The following is a 19239-nucleotide window of genomic DNA, read 5'->3' as shown; positions in this document are numbered from 1 at the left end:
AAATTAGAGCATGCAACACCTAAAACAGAATTCTGATACTTGAGTTACAGAAATTAGGATGATTTTCCTGAGGATATAATCATCTTAAACTAAAGTTAGTGCAATCCAAGTTCATTAGCCCTTTTAAAAGAAGATTATACTGAAACCACATCTGAGTAGGTTTTCAATCAGACAATATTTTACTAGTAACACTGTGTAGTCATATCAAAATTGTTTGTTACGGTTATGTAATTTAAAAAATAATTTTAGAAGATGCAACTTGTGCATTACTAGCTGACTTTTAAGCTGGTTAAATTATGAGATGAAAACAGAAAATGCTGGAGAAACTCAGCAGATCCAGCAACATCTGCAGAGAAAAAGTTAATTTTTCAAATCAAGAATTACTCTTCTTTGAAACTGAAGAGAGATCAAAATGCGATGGGCTTCATTATTTTTACATAGGTGGGAATGGCAAGTGGAAGAGAAGTGAGGGTCAGGGCAAAGTTAAGAGGAGAGGAAAATTTAGAGATTAAAGGTGTGGTGAAAGAAAAGGCAAAGGGAGTGGCAATGGTTGTAGCGAAAATACAAAGCACATATCGAAAGTAGATATTAACTGCAGAATAGGGGGAGGCTAGAGTGCCCTATTATTTTAAACATGTACCTCAATGCTCATTCATCACATACACATATTTCAAGGGTTTCTTCTTTGTCTGATGGAGACCATCTCCTTGAAGTATTTCTCATTCATTTCCATTTTGTTGGTCTTCCTGAATCCACAGCCTTGCACAGGTACAGTATTGCTGCATATCTGAGAACAAAGCTGCAAGTACACTAAGTACTATTTCTTCCCATCTTCATTACTGTGGCTTCTGTGAATACTTGTTTGGAGCAATATTATTAACTAGGGTTCTACCAAGTTAATTGAGTGCACCAGCTCATTCATATCTTTCGGGGGGTGAAAAACACACCACTAATTAGAAATTGCATTTTTTAAGCATTACACCAAGTGACATTTTCAAGCTTTGAAACATGAATTGTCTCTGTCCGTTCTTCAGTTAATTTGTGACTGCAATAGGATTTACTGTGAAAGCAAACAAAACAATGGCTAACCAGATCAAATAAAAAGTCACTGCACATGACAGGATACTAGAAGGTAAAACATGATGCACATAGATATCACCACATTCCGAATAAAGATTAAGAAGTCAATGAAGCTTTAACTCACCACTGACGTTGTAGTCCTTGTGGATGTGGTACTGGCTGGAGTTATAGTGATGCTGCTGGTCATTTTGTTGGTTGAGTTTTTAGGAGCAGTGCAGTTACGAGGGGAACGGAGAACTGTTCCCATTGTCACCTCCTTGTTCTCACACCCACCAGCAACAGACAGAGGCCGAACAGTTATCAGAGGGCTGGTGTCTTCGGTGTAGCTGCTGCCGGGCCTTTTAAACTGACTGCCCAGGTGGATGTGAATCTTGTTGTCCTCAGTCGTTATGATGTTGGTGTTTGGGCTGTATCTTCGAGTTGGTGTTGGCACCGTCTGTTTCTCTGGGGACACTTTGAAAACTGCCCGTCCCATGGCTGGTTCCTGGGCTTGATTCGGAGGGACTGAAGACTCGGGGGCTGCCGAAGTAGAAACTGTCATGATCTGAATGGGGGAGGCAGATGTGTCTGGACAAGTAGTTGTGTCCAGAAAGGCAGCCTTGCCTCTTTCTGGGGGGGAGGTAGCCCTGGAGAAAGTGGTGATTGTAACAGGAGATGCTGCACGCTCTGGTGAGAAGGAGCTGTCTGAGGCTTTGCCTTTGGATGAGGCAACAGTGGGAGCGGGCAGGATGGTGATGCGCGGCTTCTGCTGACCCAGGGTGGGGATGACTGTGGTGCTGGAGAAGAAGTCTTCAGCTGACGGGCTGGTGATCTCCAGAGTGGCAGTGCTGTTGCCGTGGTCAGGGGTCACTCGAATGTGCAGTGGCTGGCCTTGCCTCTGGGCCACGATCACCTCCCTGGGGTTTGCACTGGCCTGAGTGGCTCTCTCAGTGCTGTTCTCCTTCTTCTTCATCCAGGGGATCCATGATCTCCTTAGGTTTAACTCATTGGCAGCTGGTGGATAGCGCTCCAGCACCGAGGGCCGCTCCATGGGCTTCTTCTGCCTGAGGTTGCTCATCAGGTGGTTCTCTTCTTGGACAGACTTTCGGATAAAAACTGCAGCATTGTCTTCTTCCCCAAGCCCATTGGGTGGGCTTTCGGTCTGGACGGCTGTGGATGTGACTGGGACATCGACCATCCTTCTGCCATTGAGGCAGGGCCTCAGGGCCCGGCTGTATCGTTTGGATAGCTCCAGCTCCTTTGCCAAGCTGACCACCTCCTGGCCCATGTCTTTGTTTTTACTTTCCTCTTGTTGGAATTTCTTCCGGAGGATGGAGTAATCGGCCTGCAGTTGGGAGAGTTGGTCCTCCTTGTTCATCAGCTCATGAATCTTCTCCTTGAGTGCTTGAACCTCTGCCTCCTCGAGTCGAAGCCGATTACGAGCCTCAGCCTCCAGGGTCAAGGCTTCTCCTTTCTCCTTGCCCCTGGTCATCTGCTTTTTTAATTCTTCCAGCTGATGGGTCAGGAGGTTTGCTTTGTCCTGCTCAGTCTTGAATTTCTGCTCTAGCTGATCGTATTCATCCTCAGTCTTCATCAGATCACCTTCCACCACCTCCAGCTGCTTTAATCGAGATTTCAACCGCTCGATTTCCAACGTTAGCTCTTTTATTTTATTATTGTCAAGTCCAGTGTCTTCTGGAAGTCTGTCCAGTTCTTTCTTGGCCTTATTTCGGAGGGTATCACTTTCAGTTTCTTCTACACGGTCAAGCCTCTTCTTCAACAGGCCAACTCTAAAGCTCAGCTCATTCGATTTTTGTTCTTCATCTTTGAGCTTTACCTTCAATTCATTTCTTTCGTTGAGCAGGGCAGACACTTTCTCTTCCATCTCCGATTTCAATTTGAGAAGCTTCTTGCTCTCTTCAATCAGCTTCTCTGTTATCTCTGTTGTTTTATTTTGTTCCTGCATCAACTTGCTATTAAGATCACTCACTTTCTGTTCTTCCTGATGCAACTTTTCTGCCACACCTCTTCTCTCATCTACTAACATCACAGTAAAAGACTTCAGCTTTGTCAAGTCATCTTTCAAGAGGAATTCACTTTTTTCCAGTCTGGCCTCTGATGTTTCAAGTTCTTTCACTCTGGCTTTCACCAATTCCAACTCGTTGACCAAGTCTTTTGCCAGATTCCTTTCTTTATCTAAGCTAACATGTAGCTGTGAACATTCAAATTTGCTTTTGTTAAAGGCACCTTCCAATTTTTCTAGATCAACCATTCTCTTCTGTAGTTTTTCCACTTCCATTTTCAGCTCCTTACTATGGAGCTCCTCCTTTTCCAATTTCCTTTTTAGTTCCCTGCCCTGATCTTCAGCCTTAGTTATCTCTTCATCTTTTCCCTCCATCTCTAGTACCCGCTTTCGCAGGTTTTCCACCTCAGCCATCAGACTGGAGTTTCCACACTCTCCATGGCTAATTTTAACCTGCAATTCCTGAAGTTCCTCCTTGGCCTTCTGTAGGCTTTTGTTGGCTTCCTCCAGCTCTTCAAGTCGGCAGTTTAAACTGGACAGCTTTTGTCGTAACCGGTGGTTTTGAGATTCTTGGGTGGCTAGTTTGGCCATCATCTCATCATGCTCCTGCAAAGACTTGGCAGACTTGTGTCCAAGTTCTGCCTCAAGCCGGATTACTCTCTGACTTTCCTCCCTAGCTCTTTCATCAAGACTTCGGGATTTCTCTTCCTCCTCTTGGAGTTTCTGGCCCAGCTCCTGCAACTTCTGTGCTTGCTGGCCGAGCTGTTCAATGTGAATCTGTCGTTCGTCCACTAGCATCAGTGCAAATGATTTCAACTTGCCCAGCTCCTCTCGCACTTTGCTCAATCGCTTGTTGTTCTCCTTTTCCTTCCGTGCCTGGTAGAATTTTTCCTGTTCAAGCAATTTCTTCAACCTAGGAATAAGAGAAGTTGCATGAGAATGGAATTAAAAACTATCAGAAACTGAAATTTATCATGCCTCAGGAATCATCGTAGTTGATTATTTAAAAAACAACCCTTTAAGGACCGTCTTGAATGGCTATTGCAATGGAATATTGAAGAGCAATTAGCAGTTAGATATGTGGCAATCAGAAGCTGTGGTAGTTAATTTAGACTTTCATGACAATTGGCTAATTGCTATGTTTGAACTACAACTTATAATTTTACATCACAACAAGGGAGGGTTTTTATGGCACAGCAGCAGTGTCCCTAACTGTACTGGAAGGACTGTGTTCAGGTCCTATCTGCCCCAGACATGTACCATAATCTATCTGAATATGTTAAGTAATCACATCACAACAATACCCAAAGATAAACCTGTGAAAATTGAAGATCTACATCAGAGAAAGGAATAGAAAGTTTTGGTGATGCTGTTAGATGAGGAAGGATGAAGAGGAAGCAAGCGCTAAACCAGAAACACTAATTACACAGAAATGAGTTGTTTTAGCGCTGGACCTTGAATGCACCTCTTTCACCAAGCTTTGGGACACCAATCTTTACATATTCATTTGATTAAGCCTGTCAAGTATCTTAAAAATATTTTACTATATTAAAGGCAGAATAAGATATAAGATTTTGCTGGGAAAATGAGATGGCAATGCAGACTTTATGACTGACTGAAAGATTTTAATTTTTAATCAATATCTTGGGAAGCAATGTAACATCAGCAATAGAGGTTAAGGTATTTTCTAGTTGAAAGTCTGAGTGTACAAGCCAAAGTGAATTTCATACTCACCGGTCTATCAAGATCAATATTACAGTTTGAGAAAGTAGTGACAAATACCTATTGCCTATGTGACCTAGAAGTACCTCTATATAGCTTAGGAGAAAGTGAGGATTGCATATGCTGGAGATCAGAGCTTAAAAATGTGTTGCTGGAAAAGCGCAGCAAGTTTCCTGAAGAATTCCTGAAGAAGGGCTCATGCCCGAAACGTCGATTCTTCTGCTCCTTTGATGGTGCCTGACCTGATGCACTTTTCCAGCAACACATTTTCAAGCTCTATATAGCTTAGCCAAGATTAAACAATTGAATTAACACTGCCAGCTCCCTGTTCAGCAAATCAAAATTTTCTGTTATGACATGCCTGAATCTACTATGAAATCAAAACAGGTGTTTATTTCAGAAAATGCTAGGTACATCCACTGTTATCATTGACTGATGATCCTCTCTGATGATCCAGCCCAGCTATCTAGTGTATTATAAAGCCAGTTTTATAATAAGACAAAATAATTTTTAATGAGCATCTGAAACCACAAAATAATTTTAAAAATGACTTTAAAGCTGAACATTTACATTAATAAAAACACAAACTACTGGAGAAAGTCAATGGGTCAAGGAGCATCTTAGAAGAGACAAACACGGTTAACTTTTCCAGTCCGATGGCTCTTCTTCGGAACTTGGCGTAACCTTACCTGGCACTTTACAAAGCTGTCAGAGTGGAGTCAGGCTTCTGGACGTCGCCCTTGTGAGATATTGTATTATAGTTCTCTTTACAAACTCACTCATCAGCATGCTATGTTTACTAATACTAAGTTTCCATTTGTTCATTCATAACTCTTTTACTAACTTACTCAGCAGCGCACTATGTTTACTATACCATGTTTTTCTACAACCTCTGCCATCGGGGAAAAGGTACAGAAGCCTGAGCACGCACCAGCCAGTTTCGAAGCAGTTTCTACCTTACTATTGTTAGAATACTGAATGGACTCTCAAACTCTTAACATGCTCCTGTACCTGTGTTTTTGTTTTTGCTGCTGTTTACCTTTTATTTACTTATCTATGCTAACTCTGTGATCTGCCTGTTTTGCTCGTAAGACAAAGCTTTTCACTGTGCCTTGATTTATGTGACAATAAATTCAATTCATAAAACTGTGTTTTTGCAGTACATTTTACTATTACAAGATAGACTAAATTAAAACATCCCTTCAAACCCATTACTGCTTCTTTACACCTTCAATCCTTATTGGCTCCATGTTGCAAAAGTAGTGTTTAGACCAGCTTCTCTATCAAAGGCTACAAAGTGTTAATATTGTAACCTGTTCAGGACAATGCCAACCCATTATCAGGTCTCCATGACTCATCCAAAACTATAGAAAGATTATAATATTAATCAGCCCTTAGCAATCATCTCTCAGGACCTGAATTGATTTCAGAAACTCAAACAGTTTCCTCAACCAGTACGTACCTGTTAAATACATATTAAATAGGATCGCTACACCCTTTAAGAAACATATGATCAAAACAGCGCTTCTGTGAAACTGCACGAATGAATATCAAGACTGGTAATAGGGAATAAAACATCATGACCCAGCTGCAGTAGATCAGTTTAATATCCTCTATACTTTTATTTAATACACATATAATTCCTAACTTATTTAGATCATATAGATCTAGTATTTTTACTAACATCACTAACTTAAAAGATAAAAGGACACCTCTTAATTATGCAAACGACCGGACAGGCACTCTAATCCCATCAGGAGTAACGGCAGCGTTTAGCAAATGTTTAAATCACTCCAGCTTCCCCAGGGCAGATGTCATGCAAACTTTTGTGTATAATTGATACAATTAGGCAACATCATGCTGCTAAAACATTAATGTATGTAAGAACTGTGTGTAAAGAGGCTACTGTAAGAACTGTACTTCGGATTCCATCGCCGTCATAAACTGCGCTACAGCGGATGCTTAATAAAGAGGCTATTTTTTGCCACTCACTGATTTCAGTCATTATTTGAACACAATCCCACACCCTCAAAAAACAATAAGTTCACTGTGAACTGCCACTTCTTGAACCATTCAAATACATTCAGGCATAATCTAATTATTTTGGTGGGTGAAGACCAAGCTCTGAAAGGGACTTGTTATGGTCTCCCAAACCTCTGCGCCAGAATGTCTGGTTTCACATCCCACCACAGGATATGTTGACTGCAGAAATGTGTCATAACATGCCCAACAGGTGGATAAAAAAGACCAAGCCTTTTGACTCAATAACATTGATTATGCTCCACAACTGGGATGAGGGCCCATCTGACCATTTTAATCTGATCACATTTCACAATGGACCTAGGAATGATTTGATCTGACCGTGGTTGGTGACTGGCTAGTTGTTGGAGTATGGTCATGTGACATGTGTTTAAAGGTACTGCTTTTTCCAAGGTCTCTCATTGAATGGATAACAGCAAGAAAAGATTCTCTTTGTTATCTGTGGCAGAGTAACCAACCAGCCTGTATTCCCCAGGACAGTCATGTGCCTTAGGCCTTTGTTCCAGTTTGGTTCTTGCCATGATGCTGTTTAAATTGTAATTCCATTTAATTTGTGCTTAAAAAGTATATTTCTATGCACTCTTCCTGTCACCTGCTGTAATAACTTCAGCAGCACCAACCCCACAATAGGAGCAGCATGATGGCTCAGTGGTTAGCATTGCTGCCTCACAGCACCAGGGACCCGGGTTCAATCCCAGCCTCGAACAACTGTCTGCGTGGAGTTTGCACATTCTCCCCATGTCTGTATGGGTTTCCTCAAGGGTGCTCCAGTTTACTCCCACAATCCAAAGATGTATAGGTTAGCTGAATTGGTCATGCTAAATTGCCCATAGTGTTCAGGGATGTGCAGGTTAGGGGAATGGGTCTGGGTGGGATACTCTTTAGAATTTTGGTGTGGACTTGTTCGGCTAAAATGGCCTGTTTCCTCACTGTAGGGATTCTATTCTATTCTAACCCTCTATTCCCACTCATACAGCTCTGTTAGTACCAATGCCAGTTCAGGAAACTGACAGGTATTCATGTTGCTACAGACATTACTCCAGGATGGCATCTTGCCTCTGTGGTGCCGGGGTCAAGGATGTCACATGTTTCTGGGGAGAGTGATCGGCCAAAACCAATGTTCAATGTTGGGGTATCAATAAAAAGTTAGGCAGGGGTGTGTGGTCCTGCAGTCAGAATTGAGAGAGCCAGGGAGAAAATTAGCAAATAGGACTTCAACCATAATCCAGGTTTCTCCTAGCAGCACTTGCAAATGAGTATAGCAATAAAATGGTAAAACAGACAAATAAGAATCATAGAGTTGTACAGCAATCAAACAGATTCTTCCATCCAACTTGTCCACGCTGATCAGATGTCCTACATTTATTGTAGTCCCATTTCCCAGCATTTGTCACGTATTCCTCTAAACCCTTCCTATTCATCTACCCATCCAGGTGCCTTTTAAATGTTGTAATTGTACCAACCTCCTCCACTTCCTCTGTCAGCTCATTCCATACACGCATCACCCTCTATATGAAAAAGGTGCTTCTGAGGCCCCTTTTAAATCTTTCCCTCACACCTTAAATCTATGCCTTTGGTTTTGGATTCCCCCAAACCCAGGGAAAAGACCTTGGCTGTTCACCCTCTCCATGCCCCTCGTGATTTATAAACCTCTACAAGGTCACCCCTTAGCCTCCAACACTCCAGGTAAAATAGCCCCAGCCTATTCAGCCTCTCCCTCTAGCTCAAATCCTCGAATTTTGGCAACATCCTCATAAATCTTTTCTGAACTATTTCAAGTTTCACAACATCCTTCCTGTAGCAGGTAGACCAGAATTGTATGTAGTATTCTAAAAGTGGTCTAACCAATATCCTATCAAGCTGCAACATAACCTCCCAATTCCAATACTCAGTGCATGTCTAGAAAGATAGTGCAGGCGGACTTCAAATTCCTCGGACAAAGTCCTTAGATATCTCAAGTGCAAAGGGCCTTGGGATTCCCAGTCCAGGCTTCTGTTAAGGTAAACTTGCAGGTTGAATTGGTAGTTAGGAAGGCAAACACAATGTCATGATCCATCACGAGAGGACGAGAATAGAAAAGCAAGGATGTACTTTTGGAAGGAGTAACAGGAATACTAGGCTAATGATAAGATTCCTGGTAGTGTAGATGAGCAGAGAGATCTGGTGTCCAGGTACAGAGATCCCTAAAAGTTGCCACCCAGGTTGATAACATTGCTAAGAAGGCATATAATGTGTTAGCTTTTATTGGTAGAGGAATTGATTTTCAGAACCATGAGATCATGCTACAGCTGTACAAAAGTCTAGTGTGGTCACATTTGGAGTACTGCATACAGTTCTGGTCACCACATTATAAGAAGAATGTGGAAGCTTTGTAAAGGATTCAGAGGAGATTTAGTAGGACGTTGCCTGGTATAGAGGGAAGGTCTTACAAGGAAAGGCTGAGGGACTTGAGGCTGTTTTCATTAGAGAGAAGAAGGTTGAGAGCTGACTTAACTGAGACGTACAAGATAATCAGAGGTTTATATAGGTTGGCCAGTAAGAGCCTTTTACCTTTGATGTTGATGGCTAGCACAAGGGGATATAGCTTTAAACTGAGTGGTGATATATATAGGACAGATGTCAGAGGTAATTTCTTTACTCAGAGTAACAGTAGTAGACTCGCCAACTTTAAGGGCATTTAAATGGTCATTGAATAGGCATATGGATGAGAATGGAATAGTGTAGGTTAGATAGGCTTCAGATTGGTTTCACATTGAGGGCTGAAGGGTCTGTACTACACTGTAATGTTCTATGTACTTCTGAGGCTTTTAAAAGCTCTGGTCAGACCACATTTCGAATATTATGAGCAATTGTGGGCCCCGTACCTTAGGAAGGATGTACTGACCCTGGAGTAGGTCTGGAGGAGATTCACAAGAATGATTCCAGGAATGAAAGGCTTAACATATGAGGAACTTTGAGGACTCTGGGATTATATTTGATGAAGTTTAGAAGGATGAGGGGAGTTCTAATTGAAACTTACAGAATACTGAATGGCCTGCACAGAGTGGATGTAGGGAAGATGTTTCCATTGGCAGAAGAGACTAGGACCTGAGAGCACAGCCTTAGAATAAAGGGAAGAGCCTTTAGAATGAAGATAGGGAGAAAGTTATTCAGCCAAAGTGTGGTGAATCTGTGGAATTCATTGCCTCAGAAGACTGTGGAGGCCAGGTCATTGAGTAAATTTAAAACAGAGATAGATAGGTTATTGATTGTCAAGGGGATCAAAGGTTATGCTATGACTCTATGACTCTGTTACGGGGAGAAAGTGGGAGAATGGCGTTGAAAAAAATGTATCAGCAATGATTGGCACAGCAGATTCGATGGGCCGAATGGCTTAATTTCTGCTCCTATGTCTTATGGTCACTGGAAATGGCGCCGGGGAAATGGAACCTATACAAGCCAAATAGAACTGGAACTGATTTTCTTGTAAGTTGTGTTGTTTATGTTGTTGAGGAGGCTTGAAACTAAATCTGCCAGGATGTGCTATCCAGGAGAGAATATTAGAGAACAATGCCAGTGTGCATAGAATATTAGGACAACCAGCACTAGAAGTAAGAATAGTACATTAATAGGTGGAGTTGGGGTGATGGAGAAATTGGAGATGGAGACATTCTAAATTACTGTTATACAACTAGTACTGAATGCATGACACACAGTAAAGACGACTGCTGAGTTACAGGTGCAGAGTGCCACATGGTGTTATGATGTGGTGACATCAGAGAGTTGGCTGAAGGACGGGAAGGACTGAGTGCTAAGTATTCTCGACTACCAGGTGTTCAAGAAAAATAGGAAAGAAAGCAAAAGAGGAGGGATGGTGGTCTTAGTAAAGGAGACTATTGCTGTACTGGAAAAAGAAGATACCTCGAGTGTTCAAGGACAAATTTGATTTGTCTGATGCGAAGGAACAAAAAGAATGGATTTAAGTTGCTTGATCTAGTCTATAGGCCATCAACATATAGGAAGGATAGAGAGGAACAAATGTGCAGGAAAATTACAGAGGTGCAGGCATTATAGACTAGTAATAATGGGGGACTTCAGTTGCTGATTATTTACGGGGAAAGTGATGATGTTAAGAGCAGAGAGGGGCAAGCATTCTTAGACTGCGTTCAGGAGAATTTTGTATTGCAGTACATGTGTAGTTCACCAAGAAAAGATGCACTGCAAGGTCTGGTAAACAGGGAGAAATTGTTCCTGCTCAAAAAAAAGAGCCAAAAATAGGGCAGAGAAATACAGTGATTTGCGAAATAAGTAGATGAGATATCAGAAAAAAAACTCTTTCACATAGTAAGTGGTTCAGATTTGGAAGACACTGACTGGAAACGTGGTGGAGGCACGTTCATTTGAGGCATTACAGAAGCAATTGGATGATCATTTAAATAGAAATAATGTGCAGGGCTACAGGGAAGGGGCAAGGCAATAGAACTATGTTGTGATGCTCATTCTGAGAACCAATGGAGACATTATGGGCCGAATGACCTTCTTCTGCACTGTAGTAATTCTGTGATACTGAATTCTGTAATTCCATGATTGGCTCTAAATGTACTCCATAACAGTTGGAATATGTGCACAATGTTGAACGTTCCTGTTATGTTGTTTTGCGCATATTATGTGGTAGCGTTTTGTGCTACAAAGGTAGATTGCTGATCAGTCATACATCTCAACTTGCCCTAAAACATTAATTTCACATTTCACTGTGATTTCTGAAAGTGGTTAATGCGTTCACCCATTTCTCTTGCTGAACAGCAGTCCTTTCCCATCCTTGTATTTAGATCTGCAAGGGTACAAATTAATGATGTGGAGTTTCCAGTTGGGTACAAACAGCATTAGGGTGCACTTTGTTTGAAATGATAACAATTTGCTAAAGTTAAAGGGCAAATTTCTGCCTAAACTGATATTTGCAAAATCACACAAGAAAGTACCAATGATCCAGTGCAATCAAGCAGCGTAATAGAATATCATTATTTATCTTGGCAATTAAAAAGTGGTAAGTGGTAGCAAGATACAGTTTTATTAACATAGGGTAAAATAGATATATTAAAAATAGAAGCATCTTTTAAATGAAGTATCTAGTATACACCATTGAATCATGGAATCCCTACCTTGGAGAAGCAGGCTATTCGTCCCATTAAGTCCACTCTGACCATCAGAAGAGCATCCCATCCAGACCTACCCCTTCCTGTAACCCTTCATTTCCCAGGCCTAATCCTAGCACAACCAATCCATCAAACTGCACATCTTTGGACTGTGGGAGGAAGCCGGAGCATCTGGAGGAAACCCATGCAGACACAAGAAGAACTTGCAAACTCGAAATAGATGGTCATCTGAGACTGGAATCAAACCAGAGTCCCTGTGATGCAGCAGTGCTAACCACTGAGCTACTGTGCCAACCACAATTGTAAATAAACTGGTCTTAAATAAAAACTACTTTTCAAAAAAAACTGTACAGAATATTTTATTAGTTACATTAGTCTACAGCAAACAGTTTCTTAGTAAAGTAAATATTTTAAATAAACATTATAAAAACTTACCAATTAGTGGATTTATGTTCACATATTTAGTTTAATTTGAAAAGCCTCCTTGAACAGGCACATTGAAGAGAAATTTACCAGATCATTAATTTGAGCTGATGACGAAGTCCCCTTCAATACAATGGTACCTGAACCAGTGTTAAAGACATTACATGCAGTTAAAATTTAGCAGTATTTTATGCTGTTTTGGCTGATTTCATGTGAAAGTGCCGGTAAGACCAGTACAAATCAGTAGAAACCCTAGACCCAGATCACAATGTTCAGACTAATTAAGTCCTGTCAGAATTCATTCAGAATAAAAGTAAAATATTGCAACTGCTCGCAATCAAGCAAATAAAAGGGAAGTGCTGGAAATACTCAGCTGATCTGGCAGCTGTTGTGTTATGTCTCACAATCAGTATATCACAAAAAGATAAGCTCATGATATCATACAGTCATAGCACACAATCTGTGGGTATAAGAGTCTTTTATGTCATTTTAACTTGAATCATCTGAAGCATGATGTGGAGGTGCCAGTGCTGAATTGGGATAGACAAAGTTAAAAATCACACAACACCAGGTTATAGTCCAACTGATTTATTTGGAAGTACTACCTTTTTGCAGTGCTGCTCCTTAATCAGGAAACATGACACATTGATGGAGGCATGTTGCTCTTTGTAATCCAATAAATTAATGTGAGCCCAGACACTGATGTGCCTGTTCGTGTAATATTTATATATGTTACTGAGTTGCAATAAATCTCAGCTGGATTCTATCTTTACATTTCAATGGCATTACCATCACTCAGTCCCCACTATTAACATCCTGGACGTTCTATTGACCAAAAATGAAACTAGATGAATGACATAAATGCAGTGGCTACAAGACCAGGTCAGAGGTTTGGAATCCTGCAGAAAGTAACTCACCAAAGCCTGTCCATCCACAAGGCTAAAGTCTAGAATATGATTGAATACTCCCTAGTTGTCTTGATCAGTACAGCTTCAATAATACTCAGGAAACCATCCAGGACAAAACAGCCTATTTGATTGGCACCACATCCACAAACATTCACTTCCTCCATCACTGATGCTCAGTAGTAGAAGTGTAAGGGTTACGAGACATACCGCAGAAATTCACAAACCCATAACCACTTCCATTTGTACATGGAAACACCACCCTCTGCAAGTTCCCCTCCAAGCCACTCACCATCCTAACTTGGAAATGTATTATCATTCCTTTAATATCAATATCCTGAAATTCCCTCCTTCATCATCATTGGTGGTCCCATGCAATAAAGGATGACTCTCTTCCACTCTCAGGATGGGTCCATAGGCAGCTGTACAGACTAATGCAGCTACCACAGGCTCTGTCACACTTGGTCAGGTAGTGATCAGGGGAAGGGTAGGTGGGGCATTGGTGTGGAAGCATGCTCCTTCTGCTGTTTCTATTTTTCTGTGATGGCAAGTCTCAAGGCAAAGAACAAAGAAAATTACAGCACAGGAACAGGCTCTATGGCCCTCCAAGCCTGCGCTGATCCAGATCCTCTATCTAAACATGTCACCTCTGTTTTAAAGATCTGTATCTCTTTGCTCCCTGCCTAGATACATCGTAATTGATGCTATTGTGCCTGGCTCTACCATCTCTGCTGGCAATCCATTCAAAGCACTCACCACCCCTCTGCATAAAGAACTTTCTATGCATATCTCCACTAAACGTTTCCCCTCTCAGTTTGAATTTGTGACCCTAAGTAATTGAGTCCCCCACTCTGGGAAAAAGCTTCTTGCTATCCACCCTGTCTATACATCTCATGACTTTGTAGACCTCAATTAGGCTCCCCCCCCCACAACCTTCATCTTTCTAATAAAAATGATCCTAATCTACTCAACCTCTCTCCATAGCTAGCACCATCTATACTAGACAACATCCTGGCGAATCTCTTCTGCACCCTCTTCAAAGCCTCCGCATCTTTTTGGTAATGTGGCGACCAAAACTGCATTAATCCAAGTGTGCTGAACCAAAGTCATACAACTGTAACATAACCTGCTAACTCTTGTACTCCATACCCCATCCATGAAGGAAAGCATGTCATATGCCTTCTTGACCACTCTATTAACCTGCATTGCCACCTTCAGGGAACAATGGACCTGAACACACAGCTTTCTCTGTACCTCAATTTTCCCTAGAACTTTTCCATTTACTAGGAGAAAGTGAGGACTGCAGATGCTGGGGATCAGAGCTTAAAAATGTGTTGCTGGAAAAGCGCAGCAGGTCAGGCAGCATCAAAGGAGAAGGAGAATCGACGTTTCGGGCATAAGCCCTTCTTCAGGAATGAGGAGGGTGTGCCAAGCAGGCCTAGGAGAAAGTGAGGACTGCAGATGCTGGGGATCAGAGCTTAAAAATGTGTTGCTGGAAAAACGCAGCAGGTCAGGCAGCATCAAAGGAGAAGGAGAATCGTCGTTTCGGCATAAGCCCTTCTTCAGGAATGAGGAGGGTGTGCCAAGCAGGCCTGCTTGGCGCACCCTCCTCATTCCTGAAGAAGGGCTTATCCCTGAAACGTCGATTCTCCTTCTCCTTTGATGCTGCCTGACCTGCTGCGCTTTTCCAGCAACACATTTTTAAGCTTTTCCATTTACTGTATAGTTCGCTCTTGAATTGGATCTTCCAAAATGCATCACCGTGCATTTGCCCGGATTGAACTCTATCTGCCATTTCTCTGATCAACTCGCCAATCTATCTATAGTCTGCTGCATTCTTTGACAGTCCACTTCACTATCAATCTTAGTGTCATCTGCAAACTTGCTAATCAGACTACCTACACCTTCCTCAAGATCATTTATGTACACCACAAACAAGAGTGGTCCCAGCACAGATCCCTGCAGAACACCATTGGTCACAGTTCTCCATTTTGAGAAACTCCCTTCCACTACTAATCTCTGTCTTCTGTTGCCCAGCCAATTCTCTTTCCATCTAGTTAGTACACCCTGGATCCCATGCGACTTCACCTTCTCCATCAGCCTACCAGGGAACCTTATCAAGCGCTTTAGTGAAGTCCCTGTATATGACATCTACAGCCCTTTCCTCATTAATCAACTTTGTCACTTCCTCAAAGAATTCTATTAAGTTCATAAGACATGACCTTCCCTGCACAAAACCATATTGCCCATCACTGATAAGTCCATTTTCTTCCAAATGGGAATAGATCTTATCCCTCAGAATCTTCTCCAGCAGCTTCCCTACCACTAACATCAGGCTCACCGGTCTATAATTACATGGATTATCCCTGCTACCCTTCTTAAACAAGGGGACAACATTAGCAATTTTCCAGTACTCCGGGACCTAATCTGTGTTCAAGGATGCTGCAAAGATATCTGTTAAGACCCCAGCTATTTTCTCTCTTGCTTCCCTCAGTAACTGACGTGGGGACCTGTCCACCTTAATGCCTTTTAGAATACCCAACAATTCCTCCCTCCTCATGCTGACTTGACCAAGAGTATTCAAATGTCTATCCCTAAACTCAACATCCATCATGCCCCTCTCCTCGAGATCCTCCTGGATGCTCCTCCTCTACTTTGGATACTCTTGGACCAGTGATTCCCAAGTGTCTGTGGAAATGCTGAACTTTGCCAATGGGGCGTTGAGGGTATCACTGAAGCGCTTCCTCTGTCCAACCAGGACTCGCTCCCCAAGGGCATTTTGGGTCCATCTATAGCACAGGGACTGCAGTCTCTCAAGGGTGAGTAGGCATTTCGCAGCCAGCGACACCCACATCCCATGAATGACTTTTTTTAAAAAAAGGTGTAAAAAGCTTGTATGAGACCCATTGCAAATCCACAAAATGAACAGTGTGAAAAGGGAGGCAAAGGTATGAGCACTGCTGATTACATGGACTACGTATTTTGAGCAGCTGCAGTTGTGGGAATGCCTCAGCCTCCATGATCCATATAAAAGATTCCTGCCACAATGACTGCCATATGACAATGCAAGATGTTATAAAATACAAATATTGTCCACCAAGCATGTAAACATTCTGAAATGTATTGATTGCAGTGCATATGCACTTACCTAATGAAGGCCATGAGACACACTATTTTTACTTTCACATGCTCACACATACCACAATCACCAGGCCAGAATTTTTGTTGACAGCAGTCACATGTATGAAAGAACTTAGCAAGCTGTTTTAATTTGGCACTGGGATTACTGCATTGCTGGTGAGTGACATTGCTTAAGTGTTTTGCGAAACAAACACCATTGGAATGGCAGCTGGGGTTTGTCATTTCTGGGGCTCATCAGCTTATAGTTTTCTGCCCAATGAATCACAAACACAAAAGTGGAAACTCTAGTCAGATCAAAGAATGTGCAGACTCATTATTACATTTATGATCCTACATCTCCCAGTTCATTCAGGTGCAGGAGGGTGTAACTAAATTGAATTAGCTTTATTGTCACATGTACTCAAATGAGTATAGTGAAAAATTTAAAAGTTGCCACTTTTGACACTATTTTAGGTACAAGATATCTAGGTACAAATTCTTCAGTACAAGTTCTTAAGAAAAGAAAATTAGAAAATGAAGATATTAAAAGGCCAGCATGTCAGATCATTGGAATGAATTCGAAAAATAGAGAAATAAAATGTTTGGAAAACCAGTCCTTCCAACCCAGTCCACACCAGCACCTTGCCTCCAATCTGTGCAGGACCTTGAATCACGACAAGACTGGAAGTCTAAGCTGAGGTCACGCTGGGCTGAAAGACCACCATGGGTGGCTGAAAGACCACCATGTCAAGCTGCTGAAAGACAGGCCCGCACGGCCAGGAGACTGCCACACCAGACCAAGAGGACGCTACGCTAGGTCTATGCTGAGGCCAAGAGTCCAAATCCACTTTGAGGTCAGGACTGCAGGTGAGGGAATTATGGGGTAGCATTTGAGGTGTCCCAACCCCAGCAACTCTTTAACAGTTACAAGATTGTCGTAAGCTATATGGATGAGAATAAGGACTGAGGATGAGTAAACGCACCACCCGTACCGTGATACAGAGAGGCAATCAAGTGAGCAGAGATAAGACAAAAGACTGGTAAGGGACAGTACAATTTGAGGGAATAAATGCAGTTCTCTGTGCCTATCAGCATTAGTCACAAAGCCTTTGTTGCCTGCTCAGTACCAGGGTCGAGGAGATTTTCTCAGGGTTGGAGAGGAACTTGGAGTGAGGGGGGGAGGGATCCAGTTATTTTCATCCATGCTGGTATGAATGGATTGCAGAACTAAAGAAGGTTCTGCCAAAAGATTTTGAACAAATATCACTTAAATTTAAAAGATGAATCTTCAAGGTAATTATCTTGGGATTGCTCCCCAAGCTACAGGCAAACTAGCACAAGGTGAATAAAGCTGAGGAGTTAAATACATGACTCAATATTTGGCGTGGTGGAATATGTTTCAGTGCATGGGCACTGGCAACAATACTGGGTAGAAGGGAAATGTCCCAGAAGAACAGGCTTTACTTGAAATGTTTAGGACCATGTCCTAATGAATTGAATAACTAGGGCTTTAAACTAAATTAGAGGGCAGGAGAAATGAGGGGAGCAAAAACATAGACTTACAAAGCAAAAGGATGGGACAGCATTGCAGGGCATCAATTTGACCCCCAGAGTGGGACAAGAAGGGGTAGAGTGTACAGACATTGAAAAACAGCAGCAAATAAAGTCAAAGGAGGACAAAATGGTAATGAGACCCACTACCTAAATGGATGTAGCATTTGGAACAAAATAAGACCTGCACAAGGAGGACGGATTGCACCTGAATTGGAAGAGGGACTAATATACTGGCGAGGAGATTGGCTAGAGCTGCTCAGGAGGATTTAAACTTAAACTGAGATGGGGTTTGGGAGGGTGGGGGTGGGACACAGGGAGATAGTGAGGGAAGAGATCAATCTGAGACTGGTACAGTTGAGAATAGAAGGGAGTCAAAAATCAGGGCAGGCAGGGACAAAGCAGAGAACAAGGTAGGACTGATAAATTAAACTGCATTTATTTCAATGCAAGAGGCCTAACAGGGAAGGCAGATGAACTCAGGGAATGGTTAGGAACATAGAACATCATAACAATTACAGAAACGAGGCTCAGGGATGGACAGAACTGGCAGCTTAGTGTTCCAGAATACAAATGCTACAGGAATGACAGAAAGGGAGGCAAGGGAGGAGGGGGAGTGGCGTTTTTGATAAGGGCTAGCATTACAGCTGTACTTAGGGAGGATATTCCCGGAAATACATCTAGGAAGTTATTTGGGGTTGAACTGAGAAATTATTGGGTCTGTATTATAGACCCTGTAAGACTCGGGGAAATTGAGAAACAAATTTGTAAGGAGATCTCAGTTATCTGTAAGAATAATAGGGTAGTTATGGTTGGAGATTTTAACTTTCCAAACATAAACTGGGAATGCCATAGTGTTAAGGGTTTAGATGAAGAGGAATTTGTTAAGCATGTACAAGAAAAATTTCTGATTCAGTACATGGATGTACCTACTAGAGAAGGTTTAAAACCTGACCCATGCTTGCGAAATAAGGCAGGACAAATGACTGAGGTGTCAGTGGGGGAGCACTTTGGGCCAGTGACCATAATTCTATTAGTTTTAAAATAGCAATGAAAAAGGATAGACCAAAGTTCTAAATTTGAGAAAGGCTAATTTTGATGGTATTAGGCAAAAACTTTCAAAAGGAGAAAGTGAGGACTGCAGATGCTGGAGATCAGAGCTGAAAATGTGTTGCTGGAAAAGCGCAGCAGGTCAGGCAGCATCCAAGGAGCAGGAGAATCAACGTTTCGGGCATGAGCCCTTCTTCAGGAATGAGGAAAGTGT

The 19239-nt window shown here is 42.0% G+C and overlaps 1 protein-coding gene across 2 annotated transcripts in view; it reads right to left on the bottom strand.

Moving 5' to 3' along the window:
• Window positions 1-19239, bottom strand: part of LOC122552954 (filamin-A-interacting protein 1-like) — a 250336-nt gene that overhangs the window by 54706 nt on the left and 176391 nt on the right. For both annotated transcript variants that reach the window (XM_043696264.1, XM_043696265.1), the window contains exon 5: window positions 1205-3995. In XM_043696264.1, the coding sequence (XP_043552199.1) occupies window positions 1205-3995 (2791 nt within the window). The remainder of the gene's footprint in view (window positions 1-1204; window positions 3996-19239) is intronic.

The sequence above is a fragment of the Chiloscyllium plagiosum genome, chromosome 9 (assembly GCF_004010195.1).
Source record: "Chiloscyllium plagiosum isolate BGI_BamShark_2017 chromosome 9, ASM401019v2, whole genome shotgun sequence".
Taxonomy (NCBI): domain Eukaryota; kingdom Metazoa; phylum Chordata; class Chondrichthyes; order Orectolobiformes; family Hemiscylliidae; genus Chiloscyllium; species Chiloscyllium plagiosum.
The sequence above is the reverse complement of the archived record's forward strand: the minus strand, read 5'-3'. Positions and strand labels throughout refer to the sequence as shown.